The sequence below is a fragment of the Phyllopteryx taeniolatus genome, chromosome 18, assembly GCF_024500385.1.
Source record: "Phyllopteryx taeniolatus isolate TA_2022b chromosome 18, UOR_Ptae_1.2, whole genome shotgun sequence".
Lineage (NCBI taxonomy): Eukaryota > Metazoa > Chordata > Actinopteri > Syngnathiformes > Syngnathidae > Phyllopteryx > Phyllopteryx taeniolatus.
This window is the reverse complement of record NC_084519.1, coordinates 11,945,599-11,970,264: the sequence shown is the minus strand read 5'-3', so window position 1 is coordinate 11,970,264 and position 24,666 is coordinate 11,945,599. Positions and strand designations below refer to the sequence as shown.

The 24,666-nt window shown below is 40.5% G+C and overlaps 2 protein-coding genes across 4 annotated transcripts in view; one reads left to right on the top strand and one right to left on the bottom strand.

The window, feature by feature from the left end:
• The window catches only part of LOC133467889 (protein ripply2-like), a 29,037-nt gene extending 12,208 nt beyond the window's left edge, over window positions 1–16,829 (bottom strand). Inside the window, exon 1 of the mRNA XM_061753027.1 lies at window positions 16,701–16,829. The gene's annotated coding sequence lies outside the window, so the exon portion shown is untranslated. The remainder of the gene's footprint in view (window positions 1–16,700) is intronic.
• On the top strand, window positions 77–24,656 carry LOC133467886 (beta/gamma crystallin domain-containing protein 1-like). 3 transcript variants are annotated; one of them, XM_061753021.1, is made up of 22 exons: window positions 77–206; window positions 1,991–3,372; window positions 3,764–7,064; window positions 7,188–7,364; window positions 8,039–8,077; window positions 9,203–9,321; window positions 9,912–10,056; window positions 11,295–11,434; window positions 12,926–13,052; window positions 13,276–13,311; window positions 13,817–13,959; window positions 14,059–14,182; window positions 14,568–14,713; window positions 16,330–16,456; window positions 18,581–18,610; window positions 18,689–18,801; window positions 18,890–19,022; window positions 20,387–20,526; window positions 22,372–22,495; window positions 22,594–22,752; window positions 22,854–23,010; window positions 24,327–24,656. In XM_061753021.1, the coding sequence occupies exons 1-22, from the start codon at window positions 204–206 to the stop codon at window positions 24,413–24,415; spliced, it is 6,954 nt and encodes a 2,317-aa protein (XP_061609005.1). In that variant the 5' UTR covers window positions 77–203; the 3' UTR covers window positions 24,416–24,656. The 3 variants fall into 3 exon arrangements, with proteins under 3 accessions (XP_061609005.1, XP_061609003.1, XP_061609004.1); XM_061753019.1 differs by lacking the exon at window positions 77–206 and adding an exon at window positions 1,659–1,727; XM_061753020.1 differs by lacking the exons at window positions 77–206; window positions 8,039–8,077 and adding an exon at window positions 1,659–1,727.
• Window positions 24,657–24,666: the final 10 nt, after the last annotated feature.

Below are 24,666 nucleotides of genomic sequence, written 5' to 3'. Positions count from 1 at the left end.
GCTGGCCAGATTCCATCGGTAGCTGCGCTCCCTCATTACCTCTTAAAAAAAAAAAAGAAGAAGATATATATATATATATATATATACGCTCCACATGATACATCGACGAGTGACGCCTCCTAAATATTCATCAAGCACTGAGGGAACCAGGGAGACGCAAGAGTTTAGCCCATGAGGGGCACTCGCTGGAGACCACTGTGATCATGGTAAGTTTGGAAGGGAATCAACTTGGCGAGGTTGGACTTTGGAGGTTGCGGAAGAAATATTCGTTTTTGCACGTACGCCTTCCCCGTTTAAGTAACAACTTTTTTTTTTACAACTTGAATAACCCATCTTATCGCGGTTGTTTTACAGTGTCGCCAAAGCTGAGCTGTGCAAATGTTTCAACTGTAAACGCGACTCGGCGTGCAATAATAATTAACAGAACGTCTTCAGGTTGTCAGACTCGTTAAAAAAAATCTTAATAAAAAAATAACTTGCATTAAACCGACACCCAAGGCGTAATCGCTTTTGTTTGTTTCATTAGCAGATGTGGTCGGTGGTGAAGGGGTTAAAAATGTGCTGGTCCAAAAGACGGAGTCAAACCGCCAAATGAAACAAGAGCGAGCAACATTAGGGGAAAACTGCAGCCCGCCGCGTCATTTCCTCCATTGGAAAAAGTAAAATAAAAAAAAAAGTTCTGCCTCTTGCAGCCTTCAAATGCTCGGAAGAAAAATCGGAATTTATTGTTTTTATAAACATAGTGCAACAAATAATACATTTGTGGCACCACAGGAACATTTCTGGGTGGGTGGGGGCTTTGTTACAAATGCATATTATTGTGTTTGTATAAAAACAATACAGCACGTGAACATTTCAGTCACAATATTTACAGTTGTAATACTTTTTTCCCCTCTTGCAGTCGGCATTACGGAATGTTGGTCATAAAACCACACCACGGGGCTCACTTCACACCAACTGAATAAATGTCAATAATGTCCAAAGCCAAATGGGTTTGAAGAAAATTCAGTTTTCATTGAAAATACAGCATTGATTAATCTTTTAAAAGATGTACCTTTAACAAACAACAACAACAAAACAAGCATCAACCTCAAAAGTAGGATCTTGATGTACCTTGATAACTTCTGTGTGAGTGAGAGTGGTTGTCTCCTCAACATAAACATACCTCGCTAGACTCTTAATGATAAGCCAAGACTGTGATTCACTCGCTGATTGGGTATAAAAAATGATGTTTGCTACCTGACTGGTTTGATTTGCGGAAGCCGTTGGGACAAGGCGCACTGAAGGCATCACGTAGCCACACAACTGAATGAGGTGGAAGGGGGCAGAACTTCCAGCAGCAGTGCATTTCTCACATGCCACACTCTGGCGTTCTTGTACAGTTGTGGATGGGTCTTTCGCAAATGGACTAAAATGCGACACGTTCATCGGTCAGTTATGCATCAGTGTACAAAACATGGCCTCCACACGCTAGCAGCAGCTAATCGGTTGCTTGAGGAAGCAAAAGTTTACAACTGAAGTTTGATAAAGGGTGAGTTGCTCTTGGATACAAAGTTATGGATTGACCTGTCACTTTGCTCTGGCTAAATATCCTGTTTGGGATTATTTTCTGCTCTTTTATCACTTCTATTGTTATGTCTTTGTTTTATGGTCTGTAGGAGTGTATTTTCTAAACCAAAATGTTCACAACCTACATAAAGAGTCTGAATGATATGGTATTTACAACGGTAAGCTTACAGGTTATATGCTCTCCTGCATGTACTTTCTATGCCGAGAGATGCATGGCCATACTAAAAAAATGGTCTCTGGACAGAAAAAAGAAAATCTCCTAAACTTGCATTGCTTTCAATTTTGCATAGACAATGCATCTGATACTGTATGCGCTATATGCTCTTTCCAAATAAGTGCATGTTTTTCTATTTTATTTCATTTTTTTACAATATTGTGTTCCAATGCTATTTAAGTGAGTCATTTGTCTTCTTTGCCATAGTCTGAGAACTCAGAGGAACAGCAGAGTCCTGGGGTCTTGGGCCGAATCGGGAGCTGGCTCTCTCCATGGAGGGGAAGGAGTCCCAAAAGTCCCAGTGAAAATTCATCCCCCATCTGCGATCAGGCAGTCAACTCGGAGGGAAAGCATTGTGTGGAATCTATACAAGCCGAGACAAGGAAACCCAAGCAGGAGGAGAAGGAACAAAGCTCCGATCCCAATCCACTGGGTCCCTCAAGAGACATTTTCCGCTTTGAAGAAGTGGACACCGCACAGTCTGCCCACAGAGAAGGCTCTGTTGTAAGCAACAGAGATACTCCTCCCAAAGAGGAGGAGTTTTTACTCAGCAAAAAGAAGCGAATAGGGCAGGCCGAGGAGGGCAGTCATGGTACTTCGGTGAGCGGGAATTCTGACAGTCATCTGACGGCTCTCTCCGCCGCCTCCTCCTCTGAGCAGGGTGTGGTATGGAACTCTGACTGGGGTAACACCCAGCCTATGGGACAGAAACCAGCACAGGCCCAGGCAGGAAGGAGGCTCCATGTGTACCTGGAGGAGACCAGTGTGACTCACTGTGGGCAAGACACATTGACAGGACAGGAAGTGATCCGCACCACGATTGAGAAAAAACTACCAGTCTTATCAAAGTTGAAATCACCAAAGTCGCCCAGTTTAGAGTTGTCACAGAGCTCAAGTTCAAGAGCAGACAAAAACACAATTGAAAATTTTAACCCTGTGGTTGTACCACAGGAGGGAGTGTCACAGAAATTACACAAAGACTGGCAGTTGGAGCTTGAACTAGACAAAGCGCAAACAGAGGCTGGCAACATGGGCCGTAAAAACTCTGCTAAGAAGAAAGCAAGGAAGAACTCTCAGGGAGACGGAGCATGCAGCCCTCAGGGAAAAATACTTCCCAATGTCCAATCTGGTCGAGAAGGATTCCCTTCATCTGACAGCTCAACGACCAGCCCACAGGGTGAAAGTCCACTGAGTCATGGTGAAGAGCAGCAGTCAGACTCCTCCTCCAAGCACAGCCTCACCTCACTGGCCTCACCTGGAGGTGGAGAAAATGAGACTTCCTGTCCCAAGTATTCAGACGAATTCCTGGGCTCAAGAGCAGTCACTGAAACCAGTTTTACATGCGTCGTTGATGGCAGTGCAGGCATGGAGTCCGAAAACAGTTTTTACAAAGTGGAGAGGAAGACAGAGACTCCAGAGTCCAAACGGAGAAGTATTAAGGTTTCTCGGAGTGAAGTGAAACTTTTTCAAAAAAATGTGCCTTTAAACGCTGAAAAAAGTATAGCAGAAGTGGACCTGGAATTTACGTTGGCACCGGACCAAGACAAAAATGAAGCCAAGGAAGGGCCCAAAACACAAACTGATGCAAGGTAAGTTTTTAATTCAACTGGTCAAGAATGTAAAACTAAACAATGACTCATTACATTTACATAATAAAAAAAGCTTGACCGTGATTTAAATATTCTTTACAGGGAATATATGTTATACAGTATACTATGGGTGTGGAAACAATTTAACCTACTCAGTTTTCTAACATAACATTGTGTTGAAAACTCTATTCAACTTTATTTATAGAGCACTTGGGGAAAAAAACACAGCTGAAACCAAGTGCTGTACACGAACGTGAACAAATACTTTCGACACGCAAAGTCACTGTCAAAACATTGCATATATATTTGTCAAAATTTCAATTTTAAATGTTTCTAAACTCTGACATGTGCATGTTTTCTGTTAAAATGTGAATTTTCTTATCATACGCAGGCAGCAAGAACTAAAGAAACTCGAGGAGAAGCCAGTCGTTGGCCGAATTGCAGATAAGATCAACTTATTTGAGCGCCAGGGAGCTGTGGCGGGCCTCAAAAGAACCTTCCAAAATCCTAGGAGCGCTGATGTCTCTCCTGCTAGGAATACTACTGGGAAGTTCGAAGCTGAATTTTTGTCACCCACACAGAGGTCAAAATCAGCTGAGCGATATGGCACTGTGGGTTCCAGCCCTGCGCAGCTCCAAAATGAGATTACAGTGACAGTTAAAGAGAGAGCAAGGAACTTTACAGTGGATTCAAAGAAATTTCCTAGATCAATGCTGCCTCAAATGTCAGCCAAGACAGGAATTACAACAAAATCCACCACATCTGTGGCAACCACTGCATCAAAGTCATCAAAACCCGACAGTCAAGGTAAACTGGATACTAAAGCAATGACAGGGATAAAACTAAAACCAGATGGACAGGATACGACTGCTGTGGAGTTGAAAGGTTCCACACCTCTAGAACAACATGGGACACAGACCTCAAAGGCAGCAGATCAGGGTATGAAATCTAACAGTGTAGAATCAAGTGTTACAACGAAAGGCACAGGTGATAACGCAGAGCTGACCAATAATATAAGTCCACGGTCCAAAGCCCTTAGCAGATCAGGGTTTCGCTCTAAGCGAAGAAAAAGCAAGGAGGCAACCAGTCCAGTTAGCGAAAATCGGGAACGCGAGCCAATTTCAAGTAAGCCAGAGGCCACTTCTGTAAAGACACAGGTTTATGATGCAGTTTTTCTACCACCTGATGAAGTAGATAAAATTGTATCCAATAAACGTACATTTACAAAAGAATCTGACATTTCCGATAAACAGTTTATGATGAGGAGACGTCAAGACATTGATAAACTCATCAACAGAGTGGAGGCATTACCTGAACCAATATCCGTCAACAAAGATGAACCTGATACTGCTGCTTCTAACAGGAGAACAAAGAAACATATTGACAAGGTTTGCGTTAGTTCAGCCCAAAAGGAGGAAAAGGCAGAGAGAGAATTTCTGTCACCCAAACTGGAGATCAAAAATTCTGCCGAGGACAAATCGTCTTCCCTCTCACAGTCAGTTGCACAGCATATTGAGCAGCCTCCCCCAGTGATGCAGGACCCACCTGCTAAATGTCCAAAATTAGACATGGAAGCACCAATGCAGCGTTTACCAACAAAAAGACCACAATCAACCTGGCCTGGTAAAAAAGACACCGAATATGCACAGCCACACCGAAACATGGGCCCAAAGCCAACAAGTCAGAGTGAGACTAAAGATGGTGCTAAATTCGAAAGCCCACAGGGTAACAATAACAACCAGACTGAGGAAAAAGACAAACAAACCCCAGAAAAGTGTATCTATTCAGACACAACACAAACTCAAATGAAAAACACAATTTTGCAGAGTAAACAAGAAAATTCAGGGATAGAGCAAAGTGCTGCAATGGATAATCAGAAAAATCAGACCAAGAGAAAAGAGGAAACAAGGCCTATTGAAGATGCTAATAAAGCAGAGTTAGATAATACTCAAGAAATCTCAAACCTCCCTACTTCAATACTAACTGTCAATCAAACAATTGCTACAAATCCAGCGATGGCTAAGGTTACTGTTGTCCCTCAGGAGACTGGAAAAAGGAGTGTTCAAGAGTTTTCCAAGGAAGAAACAGTGACACATGTGTCTGAGATGCCAACCAAATCTTTAGATGAGGTCAAAATAGAACATAAGCTACCAGTGACTATAACAGAACCACAACCTGATTTTGCACCTGTGGAAAAACTTGAGGGGTCTCTCGGTAAGCCCTCAAACAAACATGAAGGCAGTGGTGCTGAATTTGTCAGTGCAAAGGCTGAGCAAGAGACTGCAAGAGTCTCTCATGACCCCCCTGTGCTGATAAGTGCACGGACTGACAATATGGTAACAGTTAAAGAGTCTCCTCGTATTTCTGTTCAAAACAATGAGGAGAAAAGCCAGGACAATGAGACTCAAAGCTCAAAAGCAAACTTAGAGACAGCGGATGTTAAAGACCCTATAACAAAACCAAGTCACCCGCAGTTTGAGGAACTAAATAATACAGTGAGCACAAGTGATCTGACTTCATTAAAGGGCTCAGACAAAAAAACACAGAGCTCTTCTTGCAGCACCCTTTCCACCACCACAGTTATTGTTAAAGAGAAGACAGACAAGAAAGGGATTGATTCGCCAGGGATTATTGAGCTTCCCCCCAGTGTTAACAGTGAGCTTCCTTCACAATTGGACACAGTTAAAAATGAACCAGTCAGTAACAAGCAGAGTCCAGCCACTAAAGTATCAACTTCCCCAAAGGCTAAAAAGATGAATTCAGACTCAGTCCAGCAGTCATCCCCTAAGAGGCTGCATTCTCCACGAGGACTAAGCAGAGATGATTCTTCATTTCAACAGGATGCTCCATCAAGTTGGCTTGATGTGGACTTTCCGAAACAGAGACTTAAACTCCCTGGGCCCAAGCTGAGTGCTTCTGTCAGTGAGAGCAATCTTCTGGACAATGACGATCTAGATGATGAAAATTTTATTGAGAAGATCCAGAAGCTTTGTGCTCCCTTTTCCCTACCACCTCGTAAACACAACCCACTCCGGCCACCTCAGCCCCCATTTGCAATGCCAGCCATCAAGGAAGACCACTTTGAGAAGACGTTCGACCCAGAGGAGTTTAAATTTGGCCTCAGGAAGAAAAATCGGTCCTTTGACACAAGCCCAAGCTTATTAGCTAAACTTCAAACCCCAGAAACCAAAAGTGGTGCTAAGCCTACTAGGGTAAGTATAGTGAATAGGTGTCGTTTGATCAGTAGTCTGGATTGTTCGTCTCATCTAAAAGACAAGACCCCTAAGAAAGATGAGGAGGGCAGCAAGGAGGAAAAAGATGATCATATTATTGTGAAGTCTCGCTTAGAGGGAAGCTGCATACTTAGCAGTCTCACCACCCCCAGCGCCAGGGGGGGAAGAAATGGGGTTCAGGCACTGTCAGAAATTACCAACTCTAAGGATATATCGCCCCAAGTCAGTTCATCAGAGCCAACCTCGCCTATTCCGACAACCACCAGTTCATTTGCTGAAAATTTTACCACGCAATGGAGAGACCAAATCCAGCCTACAGAGGCTGTGGTCAGTGACTCAGGGCCTCCATTTCCCTCCTTTAATGACATCAAGCTGCCTGACTATTTAGAGAAGTACCTCCCTCGGGAACCGGCAAAAACCGGGCAGAACACGCAGGGACAGCCGGAAATGAAAGCAGAGGTTCGTTTTTCTATGCTATTTTAAATTAATCTGAAGAATCAATGGCGTTCTCCACATAAAACATTTTAAGGTTCATTATAGACAACAAAATGTTTGGAATAGTGACTGTTGTTTATTCATTAGGTTACTGCAAAAATGTCAACTCCAACTTCTGTTCCTGAAGCTGATCTGATTGTAAAACCAAGTTTGAACCTCCCTAATACTGTGCCTTCATCTTTTGGAAATGGAAATTCACCTCAAATTTGCCCAGCACATTCAGAGTTTAAGCAGCCTCTGACTCAGAGGATGCATACTAATCATGTAAGTATGCCACACACGCCATCTTTGTTGTGAAGCACTAAATCAGACATTTTAGAAGAAATCTGGGTACATGCATTTGTTTTGTTTCACGTGACACTGTAAGATGAGCATTAAAGCAATTACAATTTGTACATGGCAAAGCTACACCATTTCATCATTTAGTTCTTGTGTCAAGAGTCATCATTAGTTGCAACATAAGCTTCTCTATTTACACAAACAGCGGATCTATTGTCCAGGGGGATGCCTTTTGGGTACTGACAAAGAAGACACTGTGCAGTTGCCTACAGCTCACAATAATTTGCATTTCAAGATCTGTGTGATAATGTGAACAACCCCGTTAAATGTTGTAAAGGCCTTGTCAACATATTGCTTTCACCAAGCACAAGCGTAGAATTTCCCCATCAGATTGCTATACTTCAAGCACTTATTCACCTCGTCAACACTGCCTTTTATGATTATACGTTGTAATTCAGTTTCACAGAAGTCACCTAAACTGAGTCAACTGAAACTAATCCATAAACAAACTAAAGTAAACCCACGTGTCCCGGGCAGTAGAATGAAAAGGTTAGGACAATCAATGTGGCACAAAGAAATGCAGACCGGCCTCTCTTGCAGATATTTGTCATTCTCCACACACTGTGTCATGTTAATACCTTTGTGCGTTTACCTCCTAGGCGAGGACTGCAAAGGGATTTCATAAGCGACCTGGAAAGGTACAGTACTTGCAATGCTGTCCACATGCAACTGTACTGAGATTGGAGGAAACTCTGGAAAGACTGACTTGCTGTGAAGTGAAAACATCTGCTTTTGATATGTTGTACTAGCGGGTATAAATACATTCAAAAGAACATTTTGCTGCAAAGCTGGATGTGATTACTGTCATGAAAATCAGGTCTCCCAGTGCACTGATGAACATGAGATACTTCATTACAAATTAAGTGAAACTATTTTGGCCACATATTTATTTGTGTCTGCCAGAAAGGTTATGTTTTCATTGGTGAGGATTTTTACTTTTTTTTTTTTTTTTGCAGCTTTCCCGGTACACTTGTTGATATATCAACCTAGCAAATGACAAATTCTTGGTTTGGTGAAGTTGGTGTGGAAGTCTGAACTCTCTGTGGGTTTTTGTTACTTAATTTAGTCATTGCTAACTTGTGCAGGATGTGGCATTAGAACAGAATGAGCTTTCGTGCTGCATTTGAAACTGCTGGGAAGTTGGAAATGTCGCTACTTTGCATATGAGGTCCAAGCTCAAAATATTCAAGTCAAACATGGATGATGACTGTGATAAGATTTGTTTGCTTTGTTTGTGAAGAGACAAGTCGACTGTAAAATGTTTTTGACACCAAACCTACACTTATTTTGCCTTTTGAAAATTCATATCACCAAAAAAGATGTGATCTACAGATAATTTTCCTTGCAGAATTGGTTTTGCTAAATGGTGACAACGGACATAATCCAGAATTTATCAAGTCTTTATGGATGCCGTCAGTGTGAGAGCTCTGCATCTCTGCAGAAAGGAGGTACATCTGTATTCCAAAATTTAGCAAGAAGGTATTCAAGGCTGAGTGGAGTTTCAGAGTTTGAGGTCAGACATTTCTGACTTCCCAGTACTCCGGAACACAGAATCAGTATAATGTATTTAGCACAGTGTTGGCATATGAACTCAAAATATTATACCTTGGTTCTGCCTTACATGGATTGTACCCTTGGTTTTGTAACCATGCGCATACGACTAGACTTCAGTTCAATAAACAAAAGCTGTACATATTCTCCTACTAGCGTGAACTGCAATTTACTGCAGTGTATTTTACCTGACCTCTCATGTCTTTCCACAGATCGTATTGTTTCAGGAACCTCAGTTCAGCGGGCAAGTCTATGAGCTCTACAGGGATGTGGAGGATGCGACTCACCTGCAGTTCTCAAGTATCATATCTGTGAAGGTCATACGAGGATGGTAAATTGTAGTCAGCTTAGATTCTTTTGGCATGTCGAATCAAACCAAATATAAACTGTGCCGCCCCAATTAGTCGTGTTGGATGCTTTTAGGATGCCAGTGTTGCCTGAAGGGATGAGATGCTGAGATAAGTATGTCAGTGAGTGAAGAAGGTTCTGGGATCAGTCAATGTCAAAATATGCAGACTGCATTTATTCTACAGCTAATATTTAATCGTACAAGCTCCCAATTAAAGTCTGAAGTTTCTGATTTTCTTTTGGAATTGTTGTGGTATTTTTTTGACCGCAATACGTTTGCTTATACTCTGTCATGTCCTTAACACATGCCTTGTTCCAGTTTAAGAGTAGAAATTAGAATAAAGACAAACAGTGGTAAACAGCATGTCTGGCAAGCTGCAGTAATTTCCTGAGGCAACCAATAAAGAAAGTGGCCAAGATCCCAGTCAACCCAGTAAAAACAAAAAGTTGTTATAAAAGATCCAGTATACCGGTTTGCATTGGAAAATGCAAAAAGTGTTTTATCCTCAAAATTCAAACTACAAAATCATGCGTTTCTCCACTGATTTGAGAGGGCGCTTTTTCCCCCTACAGCTGGATCCTCTACGAGAAGCCGGATTTTCAGGGACGCTGTATCGCCTTGGAGGAGGGGGGCCTCGAATTGGCAAACGAGTGGGCAGAGCCCGAGCTAAACAACCCCTCGCCAATGCTGATTGGCTCTATTCGACTTGCCGTCTGTGTGAGTGTGCTGCTTAAATAATTCCACCTCTTCTGACCTTTTTGATATGTTGTCATGACCACACACAGCTCCCAGCCTTATTACTAATAGAAAATGTTGTCACATTTGTATTCACTGCGGGTTCCTGGAAAGCTTAATATAAAAACAGACTCCGTCACTTAGTTCTACAACCCCAATTCGCAAGAAGTTGGGACGTTGTGTTAAACATAAATAAAAACAGAATACAATGATTTGCAAATCATGTTCAACCTATATTTAATTGAATACACTCCAAAGACATTGAATGTTCAAACTGATAAACCTTATTGTTTTTAGCAAATAATCATTAACTTAGAATTTTATGGCTGCAACACGTTCCAAAAAAGCTGGGACAGGTGGCAAAAAAATATAAAAGGAGCTTCCCTGAATTGCTTGCTTACACATCTGTGAAGGCACCATTAATGCTGAAATGTACATACAGGTTTTGGAGAAACATATGTTGCCATCCACGCAATGTCTTTTTCATGGACGCCCCTGCTTATTTCAGGAAGAGAATGCCAAACCACATTCTACGCGTGTTGCAACAACGTGGCTTCGTAGTAAAATAGTGCGGGCACTTTTATTTTATGGCTGCAACACGTTCCAAAAGAGCTGTTCAACAGTCAGAGGTCTCCGTTGTCGTATTTTACGCTTCATAATGTGCCGCACATTTTCAATGGGAGACAGGTCTGGACTGCACGCAGGCCAGTCTAGTACCCGCACTCTTTTACTAAGAACAAAAAGAGTAACGTGTAGAATGTGGTTTGGCATTGTCTTGCTGAAATAAGCAGGGGCGTCCATGAAAAAGACGTTGCTTGGATGGCAGCATATGTTTCTCCAAAACCTGTATGTACATTTCAGCATTAATGGTGCCTTCACAGATTTGTAAGCAAGCAATTCAGGGAAGCTCCTTTTATATTTTTTTGCCACCTGTCCCAGCTTTTTTGGAACATATTGCAGCCGTAAAATTCTAAGTTAATGATTATTTGCTAAAAACAATAAGGTTTATCAGTTTGAATATTAAATATATTGTCTTTGTAATGTATTCAATGAATTATAGGTTGAACATGATTTGCAAATCATTGTATTCTGTTTTTATTTATGTTTAACACAACGTGCCAACTTTATTGGAATTGGGGTTGTAGTTCCCAGGCATCATTTAAGATACGGAACATGGGCCACCGCTGATAATTGCTGTTTTGTTCCATCTTTCTCTGCAGGATTACAGCACCCCTCATATTGATCTGTTCACAGAACCAGAAGGCCACGGTAGAGTGACACCTTACCATGATGACGCCATAGAGACTGGCTCATTTGGCATCCCACTGAGCACCGCTTCCATCCAAGTTCACTCCGGGGTGTAAGCAGCTCAGATCCAAGTAGTTAGATCAGTAGTTGAGCCCCTGGTGCAGTGAGTTTATATTGACCAGGCTTCCAACAACCAAATAAACTTGCATAGTTCTCGCATTGAGATTGTAACAGTAAACAAATCAACAAAGTAAATAAAATGTGTCTTTTCCAAGGCACAATTTATTCTTAGACTTAAGATGTTTTTTTGTTGTTGCTTTGAATAGAGTAGGTGTTGGAAGACTTGTACGCTGCGATCAACTGGACGCTCGTAATGTGAGACAAAAGGATCCTAGTCGTCACTGGCTTCCTCATTCTTTGTCGTCGCTTAACACTCACTGGTGCATGCGCAAGAATGTCTGTCGTGCTGATGCCTGTTAGAAGACAGGAGGCGTGTGCTCACGGCGGTGGTTGAGGAGGGTTAGTTACTTGTTGGAAGGCGAGGAGGTGGAATGAGAGTTACACACAAAAGGTGTGGCAGTGAAAGGATAGAATGTTTAACCACGTGAGTGAGTCAGACACATGGCACATTTTGTGGCCAACACCCAAAAGAAGTTAATGACAGTTTGTTTTTGTAGATTAGATTTAGCAACTGATAGAAATGTAATAATTTCAGATTTTTTTCTATTTTTGTTTTCCCAAATGAGAGGAACGAATGGTGCTTGAAAAAAAATCCTAATCCAAATTTGTATCCAAACAAAAAAAACATCAAAGCCTGGAGAAAAGTAGTAGTCTGGGAAATAGTTGGATGGCAAACAACAACGTTGGTGCCTACAGGGATGCTCCCAAAAGATTATATGAAGTAGCGCTGAATGATTTCTGAAAACGATGCAACCACAATTTATTTCAATATTTACATTTTAGTAGTCAATATGCAATATATTAATTTTATCCTGAGGGTTTGTAATGAACAATTCTAATATGACCAGAACATCAGATACGTTACTCTTCCATTGGCTGTCTTTTTTTTTTTTTCTTTAAGAATTAAAAAATGGATTTAAATGTTTTACTTTAATCAAGAGGGAGGTTATGTTTTAAGGCAGTCAGTTTGATGAAACTAGCATTCTGCTTAAGTGAATTTTGAAATCGATTGTAAATGTTTCACCTTTTTAAGAATGTGATATTTTGAAAGCTGAGTAATGAGTCACTCTTATTCGGTAGTAACACGTACCTTATGATTCCAAAAATGCATGTCATCACTTTGCGGTATTGCAGATGCAATGAATGTTTCAGCCCTAATATAAAGTATATTTATTAGTTACACTCCATATTGTTGTAATTTTCCACAACCTGTTAAAGCTATTCTGCCAAAAGAAATTCTTAACAAACAAAATAATTACAAATATCAGTGTCCATCTGGACCAGAATGCCAGATAACAGCTGCACTACACAGTTTTCGCTCTGCTGTTTCTGTCTTCCGAGTTGCACTTCATGGATAATAATGGATCTTTTGATTTAATGATCAGGCAAAGAGCCAACACAAGTATTTTTTCCCTGCTCTCAGGTGGCTGGTGTTCAGTGATCCAGGGTTCCAGGGAATGCTCGCTGTTCTAGAAACAGGAGTGTACCCTGTTCCTGAGGCCTGGGGCTTCCAGTCGCCGTTTGTGGGATCTCTCAAACCCCTTAAAATGGTTTGTAGCATTTCCAAGTAAGCATTTTGCATTGCGAGGAGCATCAAAGAACTGGCGTAGTAATAGACAAGAAATTGCATATTGTGCTATGGCTATAACTTTCAAACATAAGTGAGTTCCTAATTTCAGGCTACATTGTGTGAACACCCCTTTAAAGACAGTCAAGGTATTAATGAGCTGAATCCACTAAACATTGTGAATGTTAATGTTCTGTTTGTTTCAGGGTGGTTTTAAAGTGGAGAATCCAAATGAAGTTAAGGTAAGGCAGGTCCAATACACTGTTTTGTTTGCACGTTTTAGTTGAGTGATAGGAGTCTTACTTGAGACTCCTCTTGGCTCACTGTGCAGTAATTTCCTTTATGCAACATTTTAAAAGAGGATTCAGCAAATTGATACTTGGATGAAATTCATAACAGATCATATATGCAAGGACATTTTTTGACATTGCATTCTGACTTACAGGTATGTTCATGGTTAAAAGGCATTCACTCTTTCAGATGACCTTATTTAATCCTCATGCTCTTCAATTGCAAAATCATTTTGGAAATAATGCCTATGATTTGTATATACTGTAGAAACTACAAATATTTTGTTTCAACCAACAAATCAATAATGGCGCCAAGTAAAATACGACCACAAACTGAGGGACCAAAATATTGTCGTAGTTGGGTAACAAAACAAAGTACCATCTAATGTCATTAACCTACATGTATAATGTGTCAACTTTGCATCTCCCAAAAAGATTTTCCTTGTTGCTCTGCCAGGCTTTGGTGTTCGAGAAGCCTGGACTGGAAGGTTCCTATTTGGAAATCGACAGTGATGTTTTCAGCTTTTGTGAAGGAGATGAAACAAACGCTGACACTCGCAAGGTGAAGTCTGTGGGTTCTTTGAAGATAATCGGAGGATTGTGAGTTTTTGCTCTTTAGGTGATATTTTGGTCACCACAGTTTGCATCTTCAGACAAACAGCCATCAATCAAAAATCCATCGCAAAAATTGACTTTCAGCTGGGTCGGCTACAACGAGGAAGGGTTTGAAGGCCAGCAGTACATGCTGGAGGAAGGAGAATACCTGGACTGTAGCGACTGGGGAGGCTCAGGGCCGATACTGTCACTGCGACCCATCCTGGCTGTGAGTACCAGAAAGAAAATGTATATTCAGGCCCCCTTGGCTTTCAGGATTAGCTAAAATTGCACTATAACCTATCTGACTAACTATCCGACCTTGATCTGATCCAACTATCACTTGATATTCTTTGCTGTTTACATTTTGTGACAAATGAGAGAAAAAAATCCAAACTTCTGACTTGCGTTGATGTATTTTTGTTTGCTTGGATTCTTTTTACCAAATGAAAAGACAACAAACCCGCAGGGGAAAAAACAAGTTAACAATCCCATAACTAATTCAGATCAGAGAATGAGAACTATAAATGTTAAGGTTTCCCTAATTGACAACATTTGCCAGGAATATAACAAAAAATAAAGAAATAAAAAATGTCTTTTTACATCTGCCACAGGATTTCATCTCACCGCACCTCAAAATGTTCAGTAACAAAGATTTCAGCGACCGAGGGGTCAACATCGACCTAATCATGCCCATCATCAACATGGATGACACCGGTTACGGCACTAAGACGCAGTCTGTTGATGTCATCAGTGGCATGTAAGTAGACTTTCTAAATCTTTTGTGACTACAAGAGCAATTCAGTAAAATTCCTTGATCAACTATGAGAGAGAAATAATCAATTAATTGTTCTTCTTGCAGTATATAAATGTAATGAGATTACACTCTCTCTGAATGTTCTGTGCTTGGTTTGTTGCCATTGTCCTACTCAGCCAAATAGCCGAGACAGAATCCAAAGTCGTTATGCTTTTAAAAAAAAAATAAAAATCTCAATTGCTTCAAGAGATGATTACCGTAATCGTCGTCATTTCCACACACTCGACCAATATTCCCAATTCTAATGATCAATTAAGAGATGAAGTATTATGTCAGTCCTTTTTCAGGACAAAAACACATTTTTACCTTCCTTGTATACATTCTTTCAATACTTTGTGCAAGACACATGCTTGTGTTTTAGCTTAGCAATTATCTGACTTTACAGCTCCAGTAAATTCTTGTTTTCCTGTCGTAATTTGCAAGGACAGTGCAGGTTTGTGGGAAACATCACGGGCGCCACACCCATGCCAACATGTCAATACAAGTTGGTTAGCCATGTCTTTTCAGTCGGCCACACCTCAACTTCCTGTCTGTGTAAAGGTGCTGTCATGATAACCTCTTGCCATGCGAATAAACAAAACGTGCCCATGATTCAACTCTGTCGTGGACGTTGTTCTTCCCGCAGTAATGAGCACTTCCAAAAATATTGCCATTTACTATGGAAAGGGATATTTTATTAACTGTCTTTTAACTGTACTCTAGACAGAGCTGAATGTCAGTATGGTGATAGCTGTGGAGTGGAAAATCTAGTTTTTAAGCTATGACTAGACTGCAGAACAAATCAGAAAGAAATATGCAATAGGCATTCTGATCATGCAACGGAGATTCCCGTCTACCCAGTGAGGGTAAACATGAAACTAATGTAGAACATTAGGGTCTCTTGCACGGAGCAGGACTCTTACAACACCAAACGTTTACCCTCGACGCGGTGATAGTGTGTCTTTGGGTCGCAAGGGCACGCCTTTGTCATACCACGCTTATTTGTGGTGTCTGCGCGTGACTAGTCTTGTATGCTAGCAAGCACAGAAGCCTCATAAAAGCAAACAAAGCCCTCGCTTGTGTTGAAAGCAAATGAGGCGTCCATAAAGTACAGACTCCAAACATTTGCCAAGAGGAAAAATAAATGGGGAGGTGGCTACTACCTGGATTCTAACCAAGAACATTTGACTTGTAATAAATGCAACCTTCACTTGGGACTCACCCAAATTAATCTACCTGTTAATACTACCGCTGTCACGTCACAATTATAGAACTCATAAATACTGAATGAATAGTCAAATAAACACTTAAAAAACAAATATAAATGTGGGTCGTTGAGTTTTCTTTGTTGGTGACAAGTGACGGGCATAACTCACTTTGTCAAATATTTGAGTGCTAAAATGAGGTTGAATGCATGGGATTGATTGTTGATTATGCCTGCCTTGAAGCAGTTGAGGCCAAATGTATTGTTTTCAAACAAGGAAATTTAGTCAACTGCCAATCCAGTGGCCTCACATTAAGTGGAAAATAATTTCTCCACTACCTAGGAACAAAATGACAGTTGTTAATTTCTTTCTTAGCTGGGTGGTGTTTGAAGAGCCTGGCTTTTGTGGAGAGTGCTACATCCTGGAAAAGGGCTTGTACGGAAGCCCGGAAGACTGGGGGGCGCTACGGGACCGGATTGCCTCAGCAATGCCCGTTGTGCTGGTAAGGCAGCTAACAAAATGTGCTTGTGCAGTGTAGTTTTACAGTACACTAAACATATTGTTAAAATTACTAACTATCTGACGTTGTCAATCAAAACGGAGCATAATTATAGTGTGACAACTATTTTTGCTGGACTCCATTAGGTTGCGCATGTGTACGTAATAAATGCTCTTACATACGGACACGCAATGTTGCGCTAAAACAACCGGGGACATATTATTTTCAGAACCGTTCGTTGTCTTACCCTTTTCCTCTCCGTCTCCGGACGTTGTAGACATTGTCGTTTAAACGTTACTTGGTGCTGCTCTTCAGCAATATCGCGTGTTTTGGGGAGCGCTGGCGAAAACCCACTTCCGGGTTTGTGGTGCATTTCAAGACTTCGCTTGGCGCGTAAATTTAAATTCTCGACAGTTAAGATGTGACCCTGAACGTGATTAGTGGTAGAAAATGAATGAATGATTATTTTGTTTAAATACGACTATTCTCACTAATTGTACATATATTAGCTTACTATTAACCTTAGACATACTTACATATATACAGTGCTATATCATTGTGTTGTTTAAATGTTTTAAAGTTGTTTAATATGAATATTATACTGGATGTGGGGCAGCAAAGCCTTTCAGTTCGAAGGTTGTTGGTTCATATCACAGCTCAGGCCTTCCCGGGTGAATTGCGAATGTTCTCCCTGTGCTTGCGTGGGTTTTATGTGCTTATTCAGGCTTCACGTCTCAAAAACATGCATATTAGATTAACGCAAGACTAAATTGTCCAATGGTTGTTTTTGTTGTATATTTGTGCTCTGCAATTGACCACATTCTAGTTATAGTTTTGCTCAGGGGACCATTATGACTGTGAAACCATATACAGTGAACCCTCGCAAATACTCAGATTGGCATTATTATTATTTTTTTATCTTCTATTAGCTGAAAAACTCACCTATTCGCCGTTTTTGTGCTGAGATCAAAGCAGAATTGCTTTGGCGCCATCTGGTGACATCTTGGTGTCAAGGGTTTATGTTGAAGTGCATTGAGGTGTTTACTTTAGACATAAGTAGTGCTTTTCCAATATTTTGTGGCATCCAGAGGCAATTGCAAACACTTTTTAGGGGGAGTATCAATTATCCGCAGGTTACAAGCCTCTTCCCTATTCTCAGCCAACAGTGCGGATTCACTGTAAATGTTTATCACCTTACCATACAATTACATATTCATAACTAAATGACGGATAACTAGTTTGTAATCAGAATCAATTAAATTTTCAAATGGGGTTTCGTAAGGTAAAAAGTTTGAAATATCTCAACATGATACAATTTTGGTACAGATTTTATTGTTCGTCCCTCCGTGGCAGATTATGTGATACTTTGTTTCTTTTCAATTTTAGCTGTTCTTAGCTATGCTATTTTCATGTAGTTTTGTCATTGGCTTTGTACTGACTATGAGTGTGTATTTGGAATAAACTTAAAAAAAAAACACTTTTAATATTTTAACAGTATGAAAAGACCCTGAGCAATTTAAAGACAGTTTTTACCAACAAACATGAAGTTTGAGCCACATAAAATTATGTTGGGGGCTGAATCTGGCCCCCAGGCTTTGAGTTTGACACCTGCACTCGAACTGGTGCGTCGTGGTGAATGTGAGTGTGAATGGTTGTTTGTCTTTATGTGCCCTGTGATTAACTGGCGACCGGTCTAGGGTGTACCCCATCAAGGACAAGCCCAATAGAAAATAGCTGGCTATTATACACTGTAAGCGATAATGGAATCCTGATATTTGGCCGTTTCAGTGACGTTGATATTCAGTGTGTGTGACAAGTCACACTGGTGTCCTCACTTGATACGGGGAACTGATACTTCTGTACAATATGTTGATCCACTGTGGAAGCATGTGACGCAGAAAACTCCAGAACAAATGAAATGCCCACTAAATGAGGAAAATACTTGTCTGATGCTCTAGATGACTCATCATCATCGTGTTTTTTTTTTTTTTTTTTTTTTACGGTCTCTCTCTAAACCACATGATGATGAGTCTCAAAGTCTATTGTTTTGCAGTGAAAATCACAAGAAAAGTTATATGATTGACGATGATACGAAGCAGTGAGACAACTCTTGTTGTTGTATTTCAGGACGATTTTGAGAACGTGGCCAAGTTCAAGGTAGGTGGCACTTATTTATTTAGCTGAGAAACTTGAGAGGGGCTCTCAGTGGATGATTCATGCTTACTCATGACTCAGGTACAGCTTTTCTCCGAGCCAAGTTTTCAAGGCACCGTTCTCACTTTGGAGGACAGTGTGGCGACCCTGGAGCAAGGCTTCTCTGTGGCCTCCTGCAAGGTCCTGGTGGGAAGGTGAGCATTTTAAAATATAAACATTACATCGCTTCAATTAGCGCCTTTGTTTAGTTAATTTGAGCTTTGTGTTAATAATGTCCATTAGCTGGCTGGCGTTCGAAGGCCAAGACTTCACAGGCAAGATGTATCTACTGGAGGAGGGGAACTACCAGGACGTGGGGGCGATGGGTTGCGTCAACGCGAGCGCCGCCATTCTTTCAGTACAGACTGTCGGCTTTGTAAGTTGATTACCTCACATATGCTGGACTTCCAAATTTTAAATGATGGACCACAAAGACTCATTGTGCATTCACCTACATTAGCATTAACAACTGACATATGTATCAAAATTAAAGGTATAGCTCAATAAATTAGTATATCCTAGAAAAGATAATTTCAGTAGAAAAAGTGTAACTCATATTACATAAATTCATTAACCACATAAAAAATACTTTTCAGAAGACTAATTCCTACCTTATTTCTACATTAAAAAAAAATTGATTATTTATTTACTGAATATTTTAATTTGTTGAGACATGTGCCTGTATAAGGGACAAGCCTAAAGTTACAACATATTTACGCTGCAATGTAATGTTTGTAGCATATCATTTTTTAAGTTCTTTTATGATATTGCTATAATGCAGCAATTGCACAATAATATAAAAAAAAATTACAAAAAATAAAAGAGTAAACCGATGTACGAGTGCGAATGGTTCTTTCTGTGTGCCCTGCGATTGGCTGGCGACCAGTTCACGGTGTACCCCGCCGTCCGCCCGAAGCTAGCTGGGATAGGCGCCAGCACACCCACGACCCTAGTGAGGATAAGCGGTAATGAAAATGGATGAATATGTTAAACATACAGTATGTACTTGGTATGGTATGCCAAAAATACAACAACAGTTTACAGTACAATAATTAATTTGAAGTGGTCAGAGGAAACTTTACTTTCGGGTTTGTGGTGTGTTTAAAGACATGGGTCAGAGCGTAAATTGCACATCATCAGTGTGTAACATTAAAAACAAAGTTTAAAAAAATACATCACTTAATCAGGTCAGCTATTCACAAGGTAATATAAATACCAAAATGTTTCAGTTTTGTGAATATTAACTGTCCAATAAAATAAATAAAATCAAATATCATTTTTTTGTCATAATATTAACACAATATTAAAATTGCTAGTGCACATACATGGCATTTTGTTACTGTACCGTAAACGATACATCATGATTATTTGTTTTTGCACACATCTAATGCGAATTGAATGTAAATAGGTCAAGAGACAACATTGTATATTGGAAACAAGGTGATAGCTCAGCGACAATAAGTGAAAATTAATACAGAACTTTTTTTTTTTTTTTTTTTTTTTTTAAACAGAAAAAAATTCTATGTGGCACTAATAAGTGTAAGAAATGTTCTGCTTCGAGGCTTTTAAGTCAGCCATGTGACAGACAAAACAGCACTGAGTCGGTACAAAGGTCTGAGTGTTGTCTGTTTCCATGGTAACATTCCAAAAATCTCAATTTGACTTTGCATGGCCGACAGTGCTACACCCATTGTTTTATTTATTTTATTTTTTTTAAAATCCTTCTCTCCCTCTTGGCAGGAGTTTTCTCAGCCTTCCATCGTTCTTTTCGAGCGTTGCGGTCTGCGTGGAAAGAGGGTGGTGCTGACGGACGGATGTGTCAACCTTCAGCTGGCTGAGGGCTGCGCTCGGGTCCAGTCAGTGCTGGCGGAGGGGGGCATGTGAGTACATTCGTCATCATCACTGCGCGGCTAATCCAGGCTGCGGCCGAGCCACCTACAAGTTCTCTGCCTGGTGTGAATCTGACAGCTCACTGCAGTGTGGACACTTTTAAAGCCATTTTTGTCACACACATGCTATTCATAACCCCCAAGAGTCCCTAATGTAGCTGCTGTTGTTGTTGTTGTTTTTTTTGGGTTTTTTTACATTACAATACCATTGATTGATGTGTTCTTGTTACTCCTCCCACAAAACATGCACATTATGTTCATTGAGAACTCTAAATTGTCCATAGATGTGAGTGTGAATGGTTGTTTCTCCATATGTGTTTATTAAAGGCTGGGGAACTCAGCAATACTCTACTGAAGATACATCGTGATCTGCAGCTGCTGTTTAACCTAAAAATTCCCAGTGTTTCCCAACCTTTAATTAGCCAAGGCTTATATTTTACAACAGATTTCATGGCACACCACGAAACAAAATTGTCACAAAAAGTACTATAATTACAGTATACTGAAATAATAACACTCTCGTCTCAATTTACTTACAAATTTACTTGGTGTGTTGTGAAATCTGGGCCTGTTTAGCTCAACACGAAGCTAATATATTGTTATACGAATGGCAATAGATATAGAGGTTAATTGTAGCTTCTGCCATCTCGTGAAAGAGCATTTAATTGTTCTGCCTGTCACTATACTTTGTCAACACAGATATAGATGGACAAAGATACATCCATCCATCCATTTTCTGAGCCGCTTCTCCTCACTAGGGTCGCGGGCATGCTGGAGCCTATCCCAGCTATCATCGGGCAGGAGGCGGGGTACACCCTGACCTGGTTGCCAGCCAATCGCAGGGCACATACAAACAAACAACCATTCACACTCACATTCACACCTACGGGCAATTTAGAGTCTCCAATTCATGCATATTTTTGGGATGTGGGAGGAAACCGGAGTGCCCGGAGAAAACCCACGCAGGCACGGGGAGAACATGCAAACTCCACACAGGCGGGGCCGGGGATTGAACCCCGGGCCTCAGAACTGTGAGGCAGACGCTCTAAAGATACATCTGCAATATATAATTTTCAGACCAATTAAGTGAAATTGAACAATTTCTCACAGAACACCTGATCCCTCACAGCACACTAATGTGGAGTATTGTACATGTCTATAATGTAAGTGACTTTGGTCCTACAAAAAGTAAAGAAGTCAAATTTTTGTGTTAATGTCAGTGAAGCGGTTTGAGGTCATTTATGCAGAGGGAAAACAGTGCCAGCGCGTCTTTTTGAGCATGATAGCACAGGCTCACAATGATGACGATGGAAATCTGCTGCTGATGTGTGAGATTTTGACCATCAGTGTGAGCCTAGTTGAGGAAATACAAAGCGCAGTGTGTGAGAGAACTTTCAGCGGTGGCACATTCCTCCTGCTCACGACGCAATAGGCAGACGAGTTTAAGCCAAAGTGGTCCGATTCGGTTCAGTTTGGCAGGGTGCGTTTTTAACACCTCCCTTTCGGTTTTGTACCCTGACGGAATGGTGCCTATAAGTGGTGTACAATTCAAATATTCTGGTAGCCTCCACAGTTTCTGACAGTGGGATTTTATATATAAAAAGAAAAATCCTACGTTACAGAAATGAACTAGCTACTCTGCGTGTTTGAAACATTACTGTAACATCAGCAGCAGTATTATACTGGATGTCATTTTTACTGTATATACCATATCTAAGTTTAAAAAATGTGCACATCACAAATGTCAATAATCCATCTGTTAAAAAACAACAGTTGGTCACGATTAAAACAGACTGCTTGCTGATATCTACCTTTGTTTACTTTGTGTGTTGTCAGGTGGATATTATATGAGGGCATTAACTATCGGGGTGCTCAGATTTTGATCAAACCCGGCGAGGTACCCGACTGGCGTCAGTTTAGCAAGTGGAGTAAAATTGGATCCCTCCGTCCCCTTTTACAGGTACGAAAGGACCCTCCTCAAAGCTGTTCTTGCTTTATTTGTATACACACCAACATATTTCCTCAAATAATTCCCCTATGCGGATTGCGTGCCCGCAGAGGCACGTGCACTTCCGGTTAAGGAACAGACAGACGCGGCTTATGATGTCAGTGACTGGCGATCTGGAAGAGGTCCAACTGCTGCGGATTCAAGAGGCCGAGGAGACTGACAGCCTTGAGCAGATCTGGGTCTACCGCAGCGGCCATCTCCACTGCAAGGTACCAGGGGGATTTATTTCGATTCCACCAAAGAAAGGAAAAACTGTGATTTAGCTTGCAGAATCTCACTGACTGTGGGGGTTGGACATTGTGTATTCCAGCTTCTGGAGGAGTGCTGCCTGAGTCCCAGTGGCAGTGTGACCATAGCGGGAAGCCGCGTGGGCCTCATGCCAGAAGTGGACAACCATGTGTGGAGCATCACCCCTGAGGGCTTCATCCGCTACATGCCTACCTCTGATCTGGTCTTGGAGGTGAAAGGTGAGCTTTTAGGCTTACTGGGAAAACAATGCTCAAACTCACAAAAACCTAACTGTACCGTAGATATGTCCTTGAACACTAAATGGAATAAACTTGTCTGGCTGGCAAGCTTATTAGCGTTACTAAAATATTCTGTTTATTGATCCTAAGGTTTGTTAATAGCCATTTCTCATGTGACTTATTTTCAACCAGTGTGCGGTGTCAGATTATCAGGTATGCGGCGGAAAATTATCTCGTTTGGTCTGAAAATACTAACATGGTGCCCTCGGATGCGAGTTTAATTTGTTCCTTGACTGTTTTATATATGCACAGTATAATTGTGTTTGTGTTATGTTTAGTTTGACAGTAAACTTGAACTCGGAATGGCAATAAATAAATTGAGTCCAATTTTGTTCATAAATCAAAGCAAAAAATTGGCCGAATGACGGCTCGTATCTCCAAAAACTCATAAGTCGGGTCACTTGTATTTCAAGACAGTGTACTTGTATACTAAAAATAATGTATTTGGTCATCTACCTATGTCAACGACATATAATGTATAATGATAGGCAGCTCAATCAGATCAAAGGTACAATTAACCTGTGTCTCCAGCTGTTACTAAACAGGCCAAAATTTTACAGCTAGTAAAAATCGTTTGAAATTGAGACATTATTATTATTTCAGTATGTATGCTTTTTGTGCAAACCTTGCTGGGGTGAAAGTTGTCACTTCTATTCTAATTTTGTGCATCACTGTCCACAGCGACATCTTGTGGAATAAAAAATACTGACACGTTATCATACAAGTTATTCTTACCTGATCATGCTTTGCAAGTCTTGGTCCTAACTACCTTCATTGGTCGTAACTACCGTCATTTTAAGCGAGTACACCAGTAAATAGTTGTACATTTATTCACAAAATAAACTGCAAAACCAATTTACATGTAACCACAAAACACATTTTGAAGAAGATAATGGTTTTACTTTATTTCAGGTTTTTTTTTCATATTATTAAGTTTTTAAACATTCCTTCACACTTTTATGATAGTTTAAAATATTGAAATGTGACTTAAAACAGTTAAAGGCTTTATGATTTATGGCAACATTGTGAGTTTGGAACAGATTAAGACTTCATTGGAATTGGAATCACTTGGAAGTCACGGAACAGGTTATGTTGAATTTGGAGATTCGGGTCATTTTACATCCTAGTGCCGTCAGATTTTGCAGAGTACTGCACAGATGCGTCACACATGGTCAATTAATGATTCCTGTATACATGAGGCTTTTCTCAATGCTCAGGATGATGTGGTTATACAGTATGTGTTTTGTCTTTTACAGGCGGGCTTCATTATGACAAAAACCAAGTGATTCTCAACACCCTGGATCCAAATAAAGCACAGCAAAAGTGGGATGTGGAAATTATTTAAGACTCTTCAGCGCAGCAAGACAAGTGTTTAAGGACTATGTGCACTTTTGCTCAAATTTTGTAATTTTGTCGTTGTAGAAAGATCTCTTTAAGAATGTATTACTGCCTACAATATAATACAAGCAGTGAGGTTTGAACTCTGAAAGAAAACGCTTCCAGTACTACAGCTCAAGGTTGTTTTGCCTTTTCAATGAATGAATCAGTTTACCCGTTTTTTAATAAACTTAAACAGTGTTAACACATCTCATGTAT